The sequence below is a fragment of the Dipodomys spectabilis genome, unplaced genomic scaffold, assembly GCF_019054845.1.
Source record: "Dipodomys spectabilis isolate Male_0828 unplaced genomic scaffold, ASM1905484v1 ptg000024l, whole genome shotgun sequence".
Lineage (NCBI taxonomy): Eukaryota > Metazoa > Chordata > Mammalia > Rodentia > Heteromyidae > Dipodomys > Dipodomys spectabilis.
Window position 1 is genome coordinate 2895847 of NW_024870701.1, and position 20326 is coordinate 2916172.

The window sequence follows — 20326 nt, forward strand, 5'->3', positions numbered from 1 at the left end:
CCAGTACCACCAAACAAACAAAAACAAAGTGAATCAATATGACCATTTTCTTACATTAGGTGAAAGGGAATCATTCTTTAAATGAACATGTCCATCTCAAAGAAACCAACAAGTCCTTCCTTAATCTTCCTTATTCACCAAGATCAGATCTTCTCATGGATTTTTACATTACCTACTTCAGCCTGTCTATTTATCAGGTCCTGGAATAAAAAAAACTCATCTCCTGAAGAATATGTGAAAGACAGGATTACTTACTAGCTGCAGTGGAGATCCTCTACCTTGCTGAAGGCTGAGGAGGAATGGGGAAATTGAAAGGTCCTGGTGTGATCTGATGTTAGGAATGGAAGGAGCTCAGTCCTCGGTAAAGAACCCAAGAGATCAGCAGGGTAGAGGCCTGGTGATGCCAGCTCAGGACCTGGCCTTCATAGGACACAGAGCAAGGCACAGAAGTGGACATGGGGTGGGCAGACACGGAGCACATATCACACCTCACCATCGGATGCAGCCTTGTCTCATGGCTCCTCACAGTGATTGCAGGTGGAGGGCTGGCAGCTTATCATTCTGAACTATGCCACTCATGAGCTTCCCAGATATATGCACAGTGTGAAAGTTCCTTTAAAACCTAAAGATAAAGTCAGACAGTGGTGGCTCAATCCTGAAGTCTAAACTATTTGAAAGGCTGAGACCAAGAGCATCACAGTTCAAGGCCAGCCCCAACAAAAACTAAAAAGACCTCATCTTAACCAATAAAAAGATGGATACAGTTGGGAGCTGGTGGCTCACGCCTGTATAATTCTACATACTCAGGTGGCTAAGATCTGAGGATTGCTGTTCGAAGCCAGCCCCAGGCAGGAAAGTCCATGAGACTCTTATCTCCAATAAACAGCTGGAAGTGGAGCTTTGGCTCAAGTGGTAGAGCTTTAGCCTTGAGTAAAAGTCTGGGCCCTGGAGCGGGGGGAGCAGGGAGGATTGGGTGGGGGGACAGGGGGAGGTTGGGAAGGGATGGGAAGGGTAAACAAAGGAGGAGGCTACAATGCTTGATAAGAAATGTATTCATTATCTTGCCCATGTAATTGTAACCCCTCTGTACAGTATTTTCACAATAAAAAGTCTGGGCCCTGCGTTCAAACCCCAGGACTGGCACAAACAAGAAAAACGCTGAGTGCAGTAGTACATGCTTTCCGTCCCAACTACATAGGAAGTATAAATAAAGGGGAACCAAGTACAGGCTGGCCTGAACAAAAAAGAGTGAGACTCTACCTAAAAAATAACAAGAGCAAAAAGGGATGTGGACATGGCTCAAATGGTGGAGGCTAGCAAGTGCAAGGCCCTGAGTTCAAACCCTAGTAATGCCAATGCATAAACAAGCAGATCTTTTGTGGAGGCAAGCTATATTGTTTAATATTTGAGGGAAGACAGGCAAGAATACAGACAAGCCCTTCACGTATCTTTGGCCCTATTCCATTCACTTCCCTACCAAATTGTATTTATGCCTCTTGATACGGTATTTAACTCAAATGACAAGGGCACAACCAAGACAGAGTCCACTGGAAAGGTTAGATTGAGTTAGGCTACTTGGTTTAGTGCAGCCTACTGGTTTCAGAGCAACAGGAACATTGAGGGAAGAGGATCCCAGGGAGCCATCAGCATGAGATCCAAACTACAGAATATTGCTGGTCCACCCATTGATCATCGACATCTCTAGCTCTGGTAGACAGTAGGCAATTCATAAAAGCTTCTTGACTGTCATGAGCCAGACAAGCAATGGCAATTAAGGTGATCCAGATATTCTGATAATACAGGTGAGGCTGTGTATAGCAGGACAACCATGTGTCCGTTTGCCTGGCGCTGTGTTCATTTTAGCACTCCTTGTCCTTGTCTAAGATACTGTGAGTCCCAGGAAAACTGGGGGCAATTGGCCACTCTATGATTAGGATCAATGAAACATGGACACTTTGATTTTTCATGATATAGACTTTTTGAGAGGTATTATCCCAAGATAATCAAGTCATTATAGCTCTTGGACAGTTACCTTGCATTTTGTAACACTGGGAACTTTCTGTAGCTCCTAGGAACTTTACTGGTTAAATTGTCCTAAGACAAAACTCACTGCTGCTGCTATTCTCCTACCACAAATCCTTTTTTTTTTTTTTTTGTCAGTCATGAGGCTTGAACTCTGGGCCTGGGCACTGTCCCTCAGCTCTTCAGCTCAAGGCGAGCATTCTACCACTTGAGCCACAGCACCACTTCCGGTTTTCTGGTGGTTAATTGGAGATAAGAGTCTCACAGACTTTCCTGCCCAGGCTGGCTTGGAACTGCAATGCTCAGATCTCAGTATCCTGAGTAGCTAGGATTACAGGCATGAGCCATTGGCACCAGGTATAAATTCTTAGAAAACAACTTACATGGGCCACAGTGACTCATGCTTCTAATACTTGCTACTCAAGAGGCTGAGATATGCGAGTCTCAGTTCAAAGCTGTCTCAGACAAAATGTCCAATTAACCAGCAAAAAGCTGGAACTGGAGGTGTGGCTCAAGTGGTAGAGTACCAACTGTGTGTATGAAAAATCCAGGCAAGAACATGAGGCCTGGAGCTCCAGTGCCAGTACCAGTACAAAATAAAAAAATATTATTCACACAATTACTTAAGTATAAAAAATAAAAAAACCTTTGGGATGCCAGTAGCACATGCCTATAATCCTTGCTATTCTAAAGGCTGAGATCTGAGGATTGTGGTTCAAAGCTAGTTTAGGAAGGAAAGACCATGAGACTCTTTATCTCCGATTAACCAATAAAAAACCAGAAGTGGAGCTATGGCTCAAGTAGTAGAGGGCTAGCCTTAAGCAAAGAAGTTCAGGGACAGCACCCAGGCCCTGAATTTAAGCCTAAGGATTGGCACCAAAAATAAATAAATAATTAAAAATAAAACAACTTTAATGAATTCCTCAAGTGTAAAGTCAAAATGTACTCTGCATATTTACAGAAAGAAGCTTCTCTCTTCACCTGTTTCCCAAGTGTCTGGACATTATTTCCGAGACTTTGTCATCCCTTTTATAAGCTGCAAGGTCCCTGCTCTCAGGCTCTACAAGAGAAACGGGCAGAGGTGAGTTTGACTCCACTGGCCATTGCACATCTTTGCGGATGCAAATAGGGGGAAATGGTTGAGAGCAAGCATAGATTATTTTTGCAGCAAGTCTCTATCTTCAAACTTTTGGCAGAACTATAGAAACCTGATATCTACTGGTTCTTGAACCAAATCGACTCCTTCTACAGGGAGAAGCACCATATAGAGACTGATTTATGTGTCCTTTTTAAAATATAAGTACAGGAAATAGCCAGGGTATAGTATTTATAGTTTATGAGGTATTTTAGAAAAAACTGGCTAGTGGATTGCTTGACTGTTGGTAAGAAAGGTTAATGCTACTGAAATCAATTTTAATCACATTAGGGCTGGAGGTGAGGCTTAAGTGGTAGAGTAACCTGTCTAACAAATGCAAAGCCCTGAATTCAACCTCAGATACTTCCAAAACAAACAAAACAACCCCAAAACCAAAAAAGAAAATGGCAAATAAACCAAACACACAAATTATAAATCGCCTGTGTGTTGCCAGGTGCTGGTGATTCACATCTGTAATTCTAGCTACTCAGGAGGCTAAGATTGTGGTTCAAAGCCAGGCCAGGTAGTCCCTGTGATACTCTTATCTCCAATTAAGCACTCAAATATTGCCTGTGCTATTAAAAGAGTTAAAACAATTTAAATGACTTAACTTTTATGATAATGATTAAAGCTGGCTTTTTACTATGTTCCGGCTTTTTGCTTGGCATCAATTGGAGATGAGACTTTCCTGTCCAAGCTGGCATTGAACCACATCCTCATATCTCAGCTTCCTGGCAAAATAAGATATTTTAATCATTTGAAAATGGCAGTCATGTTGTAGTCTGCATATGACTATGGATTCCTTAAGCACTTAACTTCCAGTCAGTTGTTGTTGACCAGAAGCATTATCGATAGCATTAATAGTTAATGAACTTCTATTGTGCACACTCTATGGACTGTATACATCGGTGAGCCACGAGTGACAAATGCAATTGAATGGAGAGAAGACCTTCTCATGTGGTGATGACAACAGTTACAAGGTTGACATTTTTTTTTTTTACAGTGAAAGCAGGGGTTATACTGTGGGGAGGGACATACAAAGCAACAAAGAAATAATCTTACAAATGCATTAGAAACATGGCTGACATTTTTAAAAAATATTTTAATTGAGATTAAATAATTATATAAATGTCACAAATTCCACAGTACTGTGGGCTAATGATACTTAAAGTCACAACACTTTTTAACCTCCACAAGGCAAATTGTCATTATCATGGTCTATAAAGTTTGTGAATTCTATAAGCTTTGACAATTAAACTATTTCTTCTAAGGTTGGCATTGTTTAAGTGGACACCAGCCCCATTGGAGTTAATTGCTATGCAGAAATTACTGCAGTATAGTTTTACCACAATTGATTTCATGCAGTTATAATTTTAACCCTTCATCTTTTCATTGGTTTAAGTTTCTCTTGATGGCATCTGATGCTGTGAATAATCTTTTGCACAGGTTATTGTGATAACTGTAAGCTTTTTTGGTAACAGATTGGCGTGTATGTTTATGGTAAGAACAGATTTTTAAAAAATAGACTACTATCTACATATAGTTAATGCATTCATTGTGTAGCTAACCTTTTCTTGATTTTTCTCCTAATATTTCTCAGCTATATACTCTATATACTCTTCTATGAGTTTTGTCAAATTTTTACAGATCCTCAAACAAAAATAGTGTACAAATAGACTCACACAGTTCAAATGCTCTGTTGTTCAAGGGCCATCTGTACTTTGACTTGTCCCTAGATACCTTAATGTAAATGCTGTTGTTGTACTCTAGTGTTTAGGAAATCACAACAAAAAGAGAGGCTGTACATGCTCAAGGTAGACACAATTTTAAAAATTATTTTTGTTGTGCCAAACATCAAGCTCAGGACATCGTACATGCTAGACAAACACCCTGCCACTGAACTATATCCAGCCCTAAAAAAAATAACTCTGATCTACACTTGCTTGAATCCAAGCCTTCAGAGGGCCAAGTATATTTCTAGAGTTTTTCCTTTCTCTTGCTTTTTTTGAAATATGAGGTTGCTATGTAGTCTACACTAACCTTGAACTGTGATCTTCCTGTGTCAGCCTCTCAAGTGTTGGGATTATGGGTGTGTGCCATCATGGTCAGCATAAAGGTTGAACAGACTTACTTAAATTACCATCCACTGAAAATACTTCTAGCATTTTGCTAGTATTACTACTTGTTAACTAGTAGTAGTAGTAGTAAATACTACTAGCTAGCTTTTTAAAATTTTTTTATTGTGAAAATACTGTACAGAAGGGTTACAATCACATGAGCAAGGTAATGAGTACATTTCTTATCCAGCATTGTTGCCTCCTCCTTTGTTTTTCCCCTACCATCCCTTCCCTCCCACCTCCTCAGCGACATGCGCACCCCCCCCCCCCCCAGCCTAAATTGCAAAGTTCATTTTTTGACATAGCATCTTGTACATCTCTTTGTTGCAATGGGTCCACCTATATCCCTATTTAAACAATTTGTTTTGTTTTGTTTTGGGTCCGGTCATGGGGCCTGAACTCTGGGCCTGGGCGCTGTCCCTCAGCTCTTCAGCTCAAGGCTAGCGCTCTACCACTTGAGCCACAGCGCCACTTCCGGCTTTTTTCTTTTTTGCTTATGTGGTGCTAAGGAATCGAACCCAGGGCCTCATGCATGCAAGGCAAGTGCTCTACCACTGAGCCTCCTTCCCAGCCCTAAACGATTTGTTTTTTCCCTTCCCCTCCCCAAATTATACCAACATCAAATACAGTGAAAACAGGGGTTATACCGTGGGGGAGGGACATAAAAAACAACAAAAAAAGTCACATGGTAGCTTATAAATACATTAGAAACAATAGCAAGGAAGAAAAAAAACACTTGTGTCCTTATTTTGGAGTTCATTTCGCTTAACATCACCTTATCTGACCTTTTCTGCTTGACTCAGACATATACTAGTTATTGAAAATAAGGGAAACCATGGGATGTATGTTTCTTTAGGCCTGGCTTACTTCACTTCATATAATTTTTTTCCAAGTCTTTCCATTTCCTAACAAATGGGGCAATGCCATTCTTTCTGATGGAGGCATAGAATTCCATTGTGTATATATACCACATTTTCTTGATCCATTCATCTACTGAGGGCATCTGGGTTGGTTCCATATCTTAGCTATGGTAAATAATGCTGCAATAAACATAGACTACTAGCTACCTTTATTGATCATGTGATACTGTATCAGTCACTCTGTTGGATTGCCCATAGAATCTCAGTCAATGCTTTCAGCACTATGTGTATTCTGTGTGTGTGTGTGTATGCAGGTACTGAGGCTTCAACTCAGGGACTTGCACTCTTGCTCAGCCTTTTTGCTCGCAGTTAACCTTCTACTTGAGCCACATCTCCAGCTTGCTTTTTTATGATTATTTTGGAGATGGAGTCTGGAGGCCTTTCCCGTCTGAGCTAGCTTCAAATTGTGATCCTTCACATCTCAGCCTTCTGAGAAATTAGGATTATAGATGTGAGCTACCAGCATCTGGCTTAATAAAGCCCCATTGTTTAGAAAAGAAACCAGGGCTGAGGAGTATGTTTCAGAGGCACAGCACTTGTCTGCTCACCAGCCTGAGTTCATTAACATGTGCCTACTCCCTCCAAAACAGATAAACACAAATCAGAGAAGTTTAACTACGATACATAATATCATAAGTACAGAATCCATATCCTAATGAGCGTCTCTGTTCTTTACATTAGATTGCATTCTCACTGTAAATACAAAAATAGTTAGACATTCCAGATGCAAGTGGCTCACACCTGTAAGCTAGCTATTCAGAAGGCTGAGAGCTGAGGATCATGGTTCAAAGCTAGCCCAGGCAGAAAAGTCTCCATGAGACTCTTATCTCCAATTAACCACTCCCAAACTGGAAGTGGAACTGTGGTTCAAAGTGGTAGAGCAGGAGCCTTGAGCAAAAGATCTCAGAGACAGCACCTAGGCCATGAGTTCAAGCCCCATGGCCGACAAAACAAAAAACAACAAAACCAAAAAAAAACCCAGACATGAAAAAATACTGTTCTGATAATATCTGTTTTTTCCTATGATTTCCCTGTATCTTACTGATTAAGAAGGGAATTAAATACGAAACTGTCTGTGGCATTGTACAGTCTACTATAATCCTGCTCTCTGTGTATTGGATAGCTGTCTCTCTAGTATTTGTTGGATAGTACTTGCTAATTGTACTCATTTTGCTAATGCATTTCAATTTCTGAAATAGTTGCCAAAAGCTGTTAAAAGAGAACAATAGGCATATTTTTTAAAGTTTAGTAAATCAAAACAACATGGGCACATGCTAAAGATTAATTCAGGAACATTTACATAGATGACATTCTGGGGTGAGGGATGGAGGGTGCATAACAAGGAATGCAACCTATTTCTTGCAAGGGCATATGGGTGAATCTCACACATGGCTTTGTTTTCAAATTCTTGAAAGTACAGAAATTCTTTTAATTTAAAGGTGAGCCCATGGAAAATCAGGACCAGCTGTAAGAAACCATCCAGGAACTTGGTGTCACAGCCACTTTCTTGGTGGACACCACCCCAGGGTGATCTGACCCTCTGCTCAGCACTGTTCTCAATTATCAAAGAGGGGCACTTCTGTCCTTGTGGCCACAAGTGAGCAGCCTCCATGGAAGTAATTGAATCATTAGGGGATACTGTCAGAAGGAGGCTGGATGCAGAGAATTCAGGCTACCTTGTGATGAGAGAGAGAGAGAGAGAGTCTGAATTCAGCTGAATTCAGCTCACATGATAGTCTGACTTGGGAAGCAAGCATAGCTCAATACATTATCTGAGGGACCAGGAAAAAAAATATACCACTAGGACTTTCTGCAAGGTCACACAAAGTTTAAGTGATTTTTACTATCCCACATTCCAGCGTGTCCTTTCTGTGGATTCATTTCCCATGGTAGTTCATCATTCTGCATTTATGGCATTTTTATTAGGTAACAGCAGCTCATCTCTTCTTAGTAGCTGTCAGGCACTGAGGACTTGCACCAGTGTTGAGAAGGGAGCTGGGAAATCATGGGTTTGAATGTGGCAGATGAGTGGCCTTCTTCATATCTGTTTGTAATCTCCAGAGGAAAAGCACCAGGGAGAGAACAAGTAAGACAGCATCAGTTCCCCTGGTAGACTTGTCCATCCCAAGTAGGCTAAGCTTGACTAATCAGCTTATGTAACCATAAATAGTGTCAGTAGCCTCCTCCTCATTAGACTCAATATCCAGGACCTATGAGACAGGGTAGCATTCATTTGGCTCATGACTGTTTTCTGGAGTCAGTAATAGGTTGGGCATGGACATTTGGATTATTTACTTATGTATTTATTTATGTTTTATATATTTATTTATATTTCTTATATATTTACTTATGTCAGTACTAGAGTTTGAACTCAGGGCCTGGGCACTATCCCTAAGTTTGTTTTTGCTTAAGGCCAGCCACAGCTCCAAATCTATTGTTTTGCTGGTCAATTGAATGTGAGGATCTCATGGACTTTTCTGCCCAGCTGCCTTTCAATCATGATCCTCAGATCTCAGCCCCCTGAGTAGCTAGGATTGCAGGCATGAGCCACTGGCACCTGGCTTTTGCTTTGTTTTTGCCCATGGTTTTATACAGGTGGCGTGCTTTCTTGAACCCTCCACCTCCTCTTAGCTGTTTTGGAAAAAAAAAGAAATAAATAGGTATAGCCAGGAGGCTGCCTGGGTTTTGCTGGCAGCTTTGGGGGGAGCTAACAGTATTTCCATTTTCCTCCAGTGAGAACAGGGAATGGCTTGTTCTGCTTAAACCAGGGAAGCCCATTGCTGCCTGACCTGAGAGCACCTTTCCCTGGCTTTATGGAGAGTTGCAGGGAGAGAAAGCCCTCACCTGTCATTCAGATGACAGGCAGAAATGCTGCCCCCTAGAGGCGCGATTGCCAACGTGCTGGCAGGAAGTCACCTGAGTGGGACTGGAGCTGCAGGTGACAGGGAAGGTCAGGCCTGCAGGGACCCTGGGTCTGCTTGTGAAGCCAGTAGGGGCTGCTCCTCCCCAACTAAGCAAGTGATGGTCAGGACAAAAATATGGGCCTGCTGTGCAAAGAACAGCTAGTTTTTCAAAAGCCAAAACCATGGAAATTTATGTGAAATTTCGGATTTTCCAAATTTGCCAGTCCTCTGTGGTTTGGCTATGTGTTCTCCAAAGGCTCATGTGTGAAAGCCTTGGTTCTCAAGGTAGACTTATTGGGAGCTGGTTGAGCCTTTAGTAGGAGATGGGGCCCCAGGGTGAGTGGGAGGCTCTTAAATACTTGGAAGGATATTGGGGAACCACACCCCCATCTACCGGTAGGTCTCCCTCTCTGATGCTATTGTTACCTGCTAGGATGTGAAGTAAACAAGAATGGAGCCAATGCCAGTACCATGCCCTCATAAGCATACAAAAAAATTGCAATGCAAAACCTTGTCATATTAACAATATCTTGTGCAAATTAAAAAAGGGGGGGGGGAGTACCTCTCTGGGTAGATAAAAGGGTTTTGTGTGGGAAGGGGGTGGATCCCAGCAGTTCTAAGCAAAGATCCTTCTGAGCAGTTGCTCCTTGTGCCAGAGCACTGGGCTTCATCGGTGGGTCATGGCTAGATTTCAGCCTCTGCCTGTGGGCTGGCCGGGTGCTTCGTGTAGAGACACCCCACACAGATGCAGCTGCCCTGACGGAGCTGCCAGGAGGACTGCACAAGCCAGATTCTTTGGGCCTCAGGCTCACAAACTCCAAATGATGGAGGAGGTAGCTGGAGAGCCAGGGAGCCACAAGTCTACAACTCACTAAGGGGGCCACAAAAGATCTTAAATATTTTCCCCCATTGAGTCCCCAAACTTGTCTTAGTCCTGGATGGCCAATTCTGGATCAGGAAGCTTATCTATTTTAGGCAATATTTTTCTGGTTATTGTACTTAATTACCTAGCTTTTATTTTATTTTTAAAGAATGTTGACATGTGACAATATGTAGTTGGGTTCTCCCTCCCAGTGATTACCTTTGGCTAAGGAGGGGCCACCCTGCCCAAGGTCATACCTACTGACTAGCAGTGAGAAGTTTTAGAGGCCCAACTTTGTTGTTCCAACTTGAGATATATCCATAGGGTCAGCTACTCTACCTCTGGAGCTCTCCATTGGTCAGTGGAGACCTTGGCTGTAACTTGGTCTATCTCTCTGCCCAGTCTTGACTTTATCCCTCTTCTACCTGTGTGGAGATATGCTCAAAGTGCAGTTGAATTAATTTCCTGCATTCACATTTCAGGGGTAGGGTCTGTTTCCCATGGAAACCAACCCTGTAATGATCTTGAGTTGGACCTATGAAGTCCTATGACTTACTATAAAATTGAGATACCCCTTTCAGATCCTCCGCTGATGTAAGGCATTGGCATTCATACTTTGTGGGTAATGTCCTTATACCTCTTTGGTCCTGTCTTCTTTATCAGTTATTAACTATCACAGAAAGCAGGGACCCATCCATACCAACTCTACACAGCCACACACGTTTCTTTGGTATGCCTTTTATTCCTTACTGGGATCACTAAAGGAACACTATTTGCATGATTTCACATGCAAATAGTCTACCTTGCACAATTTACCACTTCCCAAAGGCAAGACTATACTTTTTTTTTTGGTGACAGGCATGGAACTGGAGATCCTCCTGCCTCAGTCTCCCAAGGGCTGGGGTTACCGGCATGTGTGCCACTATACCCCCAGCAGGCCCATACTTTAAAACAGTATTTTTTTCTGAGGTCAAAAAAAAAAAAAGATCCTGTGTGGCCAGGCTGTTCTCCTTCAAACCAGTATACGGTGAAGTGACAAGCAATGGTTTGGGTGACCTGCTGGGCAGATTCCACCTCATCACGCTAGAATATTGAGTTGAATTTAAGGAGTGATCTAGAAAGCAAGATCCATTAAAAAAAAAACAAACAACACCAATGAGGTAACAAGGGAGCCACATTTCCTGTTTGTCCTACCCCCCACCCCCCCTGCAAAGCGGTCCTGCATTTCAGCTTCAGGGATGGCCACCAGCGCAAAGCCCAGCGTTGGGTGGACTCCAGCCTCGGGGCCTTTTCGTGAGGGTTAACTATCTTCCAGATCTGCTCTTGAGAACGATCAGAAAACAGAACGCACGTGACAAGTATCTCTAAAATTTATAATGGATCTAGACATCAATCCACGAGGAAAAGGAGAAGCAGGGAAACCGAGGGCTTGCCCCTTCTCCGGGTGCCCCTTTGTCCGTTCGTTCCTTTTGGCCCCAGGAAGCAGGCGCCGGAGGCCCGGCCAGGCCGCCTCAGTAGAGGTTGGTCTTCTTCATGATCTTGAGGAACTCGTCCTCGTTGACCTCGCCGTCGCCGTCGCGGTCCGCCTCGTCGATCATCTCCTGCAGCTCCTCGTCCGTCAGGTTCTCCCCCAGCTCCGTGGCCACTCGCTTCAGGTTTTTGAAGGAGATCTTGCCCGTTTCGTCGTCATCGAAGAGCCTGAAGGCCTTGAGGATTTCCTCCTTGGTGTCCTTCTCGGCCATCTTCTGCGTCATCACAGCCAGGAAGTCGTTGAAGCTGATCTTCCCGGTGCCCTCCTTGTCCACCTCCGAGATCATTTTCTTCATCTCTTCTTTCCTGGGTTCGAAGCCCAGCGCCCTCATGGCCACCTTCAACTCCTTCACGTCGATGGTCCCACTTCCGTCGGCATCGAAGAGGTCGAAGGCTTCCCGCACTTCTTGCTTCTGATCTTCAGTGAGCTCCGGCTTGGGACCCACCTTTCTCTTCTGGCCGGAGGAGGACGCCCCGGTTGACTTCCTGTAGCTGGAAGCCATCCTCCCTAGCGGTTGGTACCTTAACGACACCAGCTGCAGCCACTGCGCTTGCGCAGTGTGCTTCTGTCAATCACACGGGGCGGTGCCTCAACGCCTGCATTCCCCCCGCCCCCCCCCCTGCATCCCTACCCCAGGGCTGGGCCTGCAGTGTGTCAGTCAGCAATATGGGGCGGAGCCTCAGTGTCTGCATCCCTTCCCTGCATCCCTTCCCTGCATCCCTTCCCAAGGCTGGACCGGTGCATTAGCCAATCACACGGGGTGGGGCGGGGCCTCGGCGCCAGCATCCATCCCCTTCGCCCATTCTTTCCCTGGGCTGGGCCCCTGAGCTTTCCAGCCACATCTGTCAGATTCTAACTGACGTTATAATCTACAGTTCCCTCGGTTCATTACTCGCGTTCTACAAGTAGATACCTGAGCTGGCAAGGACAGCTTGTCTTCTATAATTCACTGGCGCTTACTCTTCTTTCCAGTGCATCCCTAGGCCTGGTTTATAGATTTATTTGGAAGTGCTTCGCTCCTTTCCGATCTAATTAAGAGAACATACTTGGTCTGAGGTTACTCAAGGGCAAATTTGAGGTAATCAAGATTGAGTTTGATCACTTGGCATTAAATATGGAAAAGGAGAAGGAAAAGGGAATATTAAAAGTCTCCCCATGCGTTCCACTCGACATAAATGGAAAACAGATAAAAATGGAAAAAGTTATGTCAAGAAATTTGTGGAAGTTTGTCTCCTGACATTATACTCAACCATACTAAAACTTCTGGCATGTTCTCAAATATGAAATGTAATATCCAAATGTATGATTTACTTCTAGGGTTTCAATTTGACGTACTCAGTATAATTGCACTTGAATAATAGTCCTAATTTCATTCATTAGGCTTTTGATTTGGATTGCAATCTGGTGATACACACACACACACACACACACACACACACACACTAGTTTTACTCTGTTTATCATCCAACAAGGGTTTGTTTGCTATACTGAAACACATACTCTGGTAGTGTTAGCCACTAAATGAGGAAGAAAGGTAACTTTATGGACAAACTCTTACAGGAGACAAAGTTGACACCCCTTTAAAAGATTGCTAATATATACCTTCAGAGTTCTCCCTCTTTCCTCTCTCTCCTTCTTCCTCTTTTTGAGCTAAAATTCTTCAGTGAAACTTAGGAGGAATCAACTGAGGTCACTTAGAATAAGCTTCATTCATTTACTATCAAATCAAGTATACCCAGAAGTTTCATGTCCACCATCTTTTTCTGTTAAACAAGTAGTCTATCAGCTAAACTAGGCATGCTTAGAAATACCCCCACCCCCACCCTAGGTACTTTTCTATATGAGTAGATATACACTCACAGAATAACTCCCCAGACCTCTTGTTTTAGGAGAGCAATTGCTTTGCAAACAACCCCATGCTGTCCTTACTTGATCCAAGTAAGAACTATCCATTCTTTTATCTTCTTGGTAGTCCTCACCAAGAGGAGAACCCAATGTGTGGTTACAGAAGCCCTACTTTGTGGACATAGGAAGAGATGATATGGGGCTCAAAACTGCTTCTTGGAAATGAAGAGGTAAGCCAAGGAAATAGGGGGAAATGGAAGACTTTGGGAGTGCAAACAGAATAGTTACCAAGTAAAACTACAAAGAAATTGCTATTAAAACTGATCTTTATTGTTTTAAAGAGGTTTTAAAAAGGCAACTGGCATATAATTTTTAGTGTTCTTTGCCAAAATAAAATTCTCAACCTATCATTACTCAATCTATTACAATAGATGGCACTTGGAAGATTATACAGGAATATGTGTAATCCTTAGTACCTAGAATAGTACTTGACGATTTGTAGGTAGATTAATAAATATTCACTTAATTAATGCCTAGTAATGCTGGTCCTAAAATACCTTCAGAATAAGTTTTTTTAAAAAAAGAAAACCACAAAAGATCAAATGATGTTTCAAGTTTTTTTAGAAACTTAAAATCAGTTGTGATCCGATATTGATTAAATAATATATCCTTACCTCCCTCAGTGCTGGGGCTTGAACCTCATGTGTTAGGAAAGCATATAGCACCGAACTACATGACATGTTTAATTAGATTTCTCACCACAAGCCCCAGTGGACAAGAGCTTGTACACAGGATTTCTAAAGGTCAAGGGAGTTCCCTGGGCACTCGGCTCCCCTACCTTTGAGCATCTGCCCCTGACAGTATCAACTCAAAGTTGAGTCTTGCAAGCAGATGGTACAGATATACAGCTGCACATCTTCTTGCCCTACTTTCTCCTAGCCAAAAAGCCTGGGATCTTCTTCCAAGGCCATGCCTTATTATTTCTGTGACCTTGGGAAGGTCAGTTAACCTCCCAGATTCATGGGAAGCATCTACAAAGGAGGTATTATTATCATAGATCTCCCTAAAAGTTCTTCAATGAGAGGATAGCCATGAAAGCTCCAGGGACAGGGCTCCAATGGGCCAGAGAGCACTGTGGAGGTTTGCCAGTTGAATCTGAGTACTCCCCAGACTTTGTGCATTTCTTTTGACACCCACTCCTCTGCCCACATTTTAGCCAAGCTATGATGTGTTGGGAAAAACTGAAGGATGGAAGCTGTCTTATAGAGAGCTGTGTTGGGGCCAACTGGAACTCAAAGCAAACTGGTTGTCATAGTTTCCAGATGTGTGCAATCAACAGTCACAACAAAGGGCCACCAAGAGCTCCCTTCCTGGAAAACAGACTCAGCTCTTGGTGCAGAGTTACTTTATGTTCATAATCTAAATTATGGTTTAAAAAAAGAAAGGAGGACTTCCATTTATTGGGTGCCTAGCCTGGGCTTAGGCCTCCCATTTGTTATCTCATTTAATCCTTGCATTCATGTTCTCATTTTGTAGTTGAAAAACACAGAGCACAAAAGAGATCTGTAATACAAATTCACCCTTACCCAGACAATAAATGCGGCTCTGGGATTAAACTTTAGCCTGTCCGAACCCAAGGGCTGATGTTTTGTTCATTATATCATATCGCTTTCTCCAAATTTGAGGTTATTCCTAAAACATAGTATCAGTAGAAGGACAGTGCCAGAGAATAGATAGGCACAGGGGGGGAAAAAGTCACCCTGCACATTGGCTGGAGGCCAAGGCAGTCATAGAGTTCCATTACGGCAGGACATCATGTAATCACTTCAAACAACAACAACAACAACAACTAAGACCACTCCCCCAAACCAGCTGGGCCCAGCATGGCTAACCAGGATGGCCCTTCACTTAATTATAATTACATCTCCATATTATTAGCTTTGCAGAATTGTCTGTTTCCCTCACACATCTGATATCATGACACATCCAAAACCTTTACATAATTGGATAGAAAAAGAGAGTAAACTTTAGTTTGGAAAAACTTCCACCAACTCCTAGAATTTCCTTTCTGTCGCACCTCCATCTCTTAGCTCATGAACAATCTTGCCTTCCATCAAAGTTTTCCCATAAGTCTGGCTGTCCAAAATCCCATGATACAACTCTGTCTTGAAGCTTATATTCCTTCTTGTGGGTCGAAGTCTCAATTGGTCTATCTCTACAAAACCTCCCCAGTCTCCATCACTGCCAGCAATAGAATTCTGATATTATTCCTTAAATCTGATAATAATTAATCATCTTGCCTAGAAAAGATTTAACAAGAATTTGTAGGGTCCTATCCTAAGGCAGGGTTTCAAACTGGGGTAAATCACTACAGGAAAGTACCATGTGACTGGTATTTACAATTGTTCTCAAGTCTGTTTCTTTCTAGTCCCTGCTTTTAAATTCATGTGCAAGTCAGTGGGAAGCATTTGTTGGCATTAGTGCAAGTCACATTCATCTGTGTGTGTGTGTGTGTGTGTGTGTGTGTGTGTGTGTGTGTGTGTGTGCCAGTACTAGGTCTAGAACTCAAAACCTGGGCACTATCTCTTAGCTTTTCCCACTCAAGGTTGGTGCTCTACTACTTGAACTATAGTTCCACTTTCAGCTTTTTTGCTGTTAGGTACAGATAAGAGTTTCATGGACTGGCTTGAACTGGTATCTTCAGATCTCAGTAGCTAGAATTACAGGTGTGAGCCACTGGCACCTTTTACTTTTCCAGTTCTAATAAGACAGATAGAAAGCAAACAAGATTCTTGGAAAATTAGTGGAGATGCATTAGATTTTGTTGTTGTTGTTGTTCATTAGCTCAGGATTTTTTTTTATCATGAACTCTGGGCCTGGGTACTGTCCCTCAGTTCTTCAGCTCAAGACTAGTGCTGTACCACTTGAGCCACAGCGCCACTTCCAGTTTTCTGGCAGTTAATTAGAGATAAGAATCTCACAGATTTTCTTGCCCTGGCTGGCTTTGAACCATGATGCTCAGATCTTAGCCTCCTGAGTGGCTAGGATTACAGGCATGAACCACCAGTACCAGGCTTGTTCAGAAATTTTTGCAATTTTTTTTACCGTGATGTATAAGGTAATATTCAAAAAGTTGAAATATGATAGATTCAGAGAGGACTCAGGCTAACTTACAGTAAAAAAAAAAATAAACACCAGGAAGTAGGTACTTGAAAGGGGAGGGGTCAAAGGGAAAGGGTCAGAGGGAGAGGGAAGCAGTCAGCAATTCAATGTATAGCTTACAAAATTAAGCAAAGGGATTGAAGGAGTAGGAATGGAAGGGATGGAGGAGAATGTTAAAAGGGGTGACATGAATCAAGATGCATTATATTCATAAACTGCTTCGTTAAATGACAACTCCTTTGTACATCTATTGAAAGATAATAAATATACATATTTGAAAAGGAAAATAAATAAAAAGTGGAGCTAGAAACAAAAAAAATTGTTATCTAAGAGCAGAAGAGGAGATGGTTATGCAAGTTTGGTCATAACACTTAATAGCTAGAAGGGGGAAAAGTAGTAGAATTCCTTAACAGTGGCTGCAGTCAGTAGAGACCAAGAGAGATGACCCAGGTTGTTTTTTTAGTTCATCATTTATTATTAATTTATTACTTATTATATGCCCATGATTTAGTTTTCCATTTGACTTGGATGGCGTGAAAAAAGTAAGGCTCAGGAGTCTCTTAGAGCTTAAGTTGTACTCGGCAAATTTTAGGTGCCATCCAAGACTGAGAGCATGTCTAATAAAGCTGATGTATTGCCTGTTTGCTTTCCCACAAAGCAGGAAAGAGAAAATGCAAATGTTTGACGTTGCTCTTACACAAGTAGACAACTGTCCTGGGCCTCAGATGGAAGAACCCCAAGCCAAGGTATCAGAGCAAAATTATTTACTCTGAAATATGTGGAGCCCTTTATAAGAACTTGACTCAGCAGCAGAACTTTTACAATTCCAGTGGTCTCTGAATGGGACTGTGAAGTCAAGTCCAGTGATTCAGCCCAAGCCTTTTTGGCAAGTGTAGGAATCGATTTTAAATATCCAGCCAAAGGCTACAGATTTCTCATTCCATGAACCCCAAGAATAAAGAAATGCTCCTTTCAGAAAACAGACCATGTTTTATAAAAAGGACAAGGATTTGACTGCATTGCATAGTTCCTCACACTTTCACCCAAATATTCCTAGTAGTAACAGAGTTTAAAGCAGATACTGGGATTGGGGGCAACATGTGGAAGAGTCTGAGACAAACATGAAATGCCTTTATCATCCTGAGTCTTCTCTTCACCATTCTTTTGCATTAGTTCTACAAAATAATAAATTTCATCCTAACAGTTTTGTACATGTATTTGTGTTAGAACAGAGTATCTTTTTTGTTTTGTTTTACGCTGATCCTGGGGCTTGAACTCAGAGCCAAAGCACTGTCCCTGAACTTTTTTTATTTCTCTTTGTTGGTCATGGGGCTTGAACTCTGGGCCTAGGCACTGTCCCTCAGCTCTTCAGCTCAAGACGAGCACTCTACCACGTGAGCCACAGCGCCACTTCCAGTTTTCTGGTAGTTAATTGGAGATAAGAGTTTCACAGGCTTTCCTGCCCAGACTGGCTTTGAACTGCAATGCTCAGATCTCAGTATCCTGAGTAGCTAGGATTACAGGCATGAGTCATTGGAGCCTGGCTCCCTGAATATTTTTTTGTTCAACATTAGTGCTCTACCACTTGAACCAGAGCTCTACTTCTGGTTTTTTGGTGATTAATTGGAGATAAGAGTCTCAAAGACTTTCCTGTTTGATCTGGTTTTGAATCTCAGGCCTCGGATCTTACCTTCCTGAGTAGCTAAGATTACAGGTGTCAGCTGCCAGCTCCTAGTCCAGAATATCTACTTTAAAAAAAAATTATCTTGGGCTGGAATGTAGCTCAGTGGCAAAGCACTTGCCTAGCAAGTGCAACATCCTGGGTTTGATCCCCAGTGCCAAAAAAGAAAAGACAAAAATGCAGTTAAAAATTATCTTTTTAAAAACAAAATTTGACATTCTGTTTCATCCACACATGTTGGTTCTATTACAGTTTTATTGGTTAATGTTAACTTGGTGGTGGCTGAGTACTGTACCACTGAGCCACACCCCCAGCCCTCTGACCACTGAGAAAATTTGGTTTACTTCCCTCAGAAAAAATGTATAGGGCTTATTTTTCCAAGGACATGACCAAGGTCTATGTGAACCTACACGTTTTTCAAACACAGAGGTGGGATTGAATTTGGGAAGAAGATCCCCTCCACTTACATGTCATTTGGATTTGGAAGTTGAAGAAGAAAGAAGAGGAAGAAAAAGTTTGAGGAAGGGACAGAGGAAGATGAATGACTCTCCAGCACATTGTACATTTGATAGTGGAATTTAACTCATCCAGCCAGTCATGTAATCCAAGCACTGAGGAGGCAGGCAAATCATGAGTTTGTCGAGAGACAAGGTGGAGAGTGGGGGGAAGAGAGAGAAGGTGGGGAGAGAGGGAGGGGAGGAGAAATACGAGGAGGAGGAAGAAGAAAGAGGAGGAGGCAGAGAAGGAGAAGAGCAGCAGCAGTGGCGGTAGCAGCTGGTAGAAGGAAAGGTCGAAAGGAATGGAGGAAAGAGAGGGAAGAAAAGAAAAGAAATGGGAACTAAATGTCTTCAGAATGATGGCCTGTACCCTACAATTCCCATTCCAGGAGCCAGTGAGGCATTGGCTTTGATGAAAAAGGCAGGATTGATCTTACTATACAGTTAATACGGAAGCTATGGCATTTGTGATGTTTTTAGCTCACTGCCTGGTAGGCAGGACCTACAAGCTGCAGGTATCTAACAGAAAATGTAGAACCAAGAAGCCCAGCAATGACTAGATTGAAGATGTCAACTATCTCAACGATGGATTATTGGTTACTTTTTGATCTGCTTTGAGCCCCACTGGTGAAGCATCTCCCATTGACTCCAAGACTTCAATGTGAAGAATGTGTCACTCTCCAGAGGTCGAAAGGCCAGCAGCCCACAGAAAGAGCCACGTGGGGCTATGTGACACGATGTAGCTAGGGACTGGCAGCAGCCGTTAGAGTCTGTGCCCTTTTCAAAGACATTGATTTCAAATGAAAAAACTACAACAAAATTCCTGCACAGGCCCAAAGAAAACAGGTGAGTCCTGTGGGCCCACCTGTTCACCTCATCTTTCCAGTACGTACTCTTCTGCTAGGGTTCAGTAGTACCCACACTTCTCAAGAGACAGGGAGAGAGGCAAGGAAAAGTGAAATTTAACCCAAAGACCATTTGTGCTTAGATTCTTTCCTGTGGCACAAATATTGTTTATTGAAAGACTACACTATGGGACCAGCCCATAGGGAAAAGTGAACTACAGCAGGTACAGAAAGTTGTTTTCATTAATGTAGAAATGTAGGTTTTTTCACCCACCCTGACCATCATGGCCCCGTGTCCCTTCCCTTGGGAGTTCTTTGTCTGGGCCCCTGTGATTGACAACAAGCCTGATCTACAGTCTTCTAAGCCACCAGAAGGAGAGCAGGAGCAGGGGGCTGGGACTCCCATATGCTCGCAGGTTCTCTACAGCCATGTCTTCAAAGGTTTATGTCTGTCTCACTTGAAATTGAGGAAGCCAAATAAAAAGGGCAGAAGAGGGTGGAGGAAATGTGTGTGGCTTTTGTTTTTGAGTTTTGTTTTTTAAGGCAAGATTTGCACTTATGAAGTATTCTGAGCTGGGCTTGGCTGCACACATCTATAAGCTCAGCCCTCAGGAAATTGAGGCAGGAGGAATGGTGCGTTCAGGACCCATGTGACTCTGTAATAAGACTTTGTCTCAAGAAACAAAATCTGAGAAATACATTTGGGATAAAAATCAATTCCCTGACGGGTTTACGTTAGGAAACTAGCTTTGGATGTAAATTAGAACTCTACTACGAGTCAATGTTGAGCAGTTGTATCAGCAAAC

At 42.6% G+C, this 20326-nt stretch overlaps 1 protein-coding gene across 1 annotated transcript; it reads right to left on the bottom strand.

The window, feature by feature from the left end:
• Nucleotides 1-11470: 11470 nt before the first annotated feature.
• Nucleotides 11471-11992, bottom strand: Cetn1 (centrin 1). Its single transcript, XM_042675318.1, has one exon. The coding sequence runs from the start codon at nt 11990-11992 to the stop codon at nt 11471-11473; it is 522 nt and encodes a 173-aa protein (XP_042531252.1).
• Between the last annotated feature and the right edge of the window lie 8334 nt (nt 11993-20326).

Bases quoted from the DNA above. Each gene is read 5' to 3' on its own strand.
- Cetn1 (XM_042675318.1), bottom strand. From the start codon at position 11,992: ATGGCTTCCAGCTACAGGAAGTCAACCGGGGCGTCCTCCTCCGGCCAG.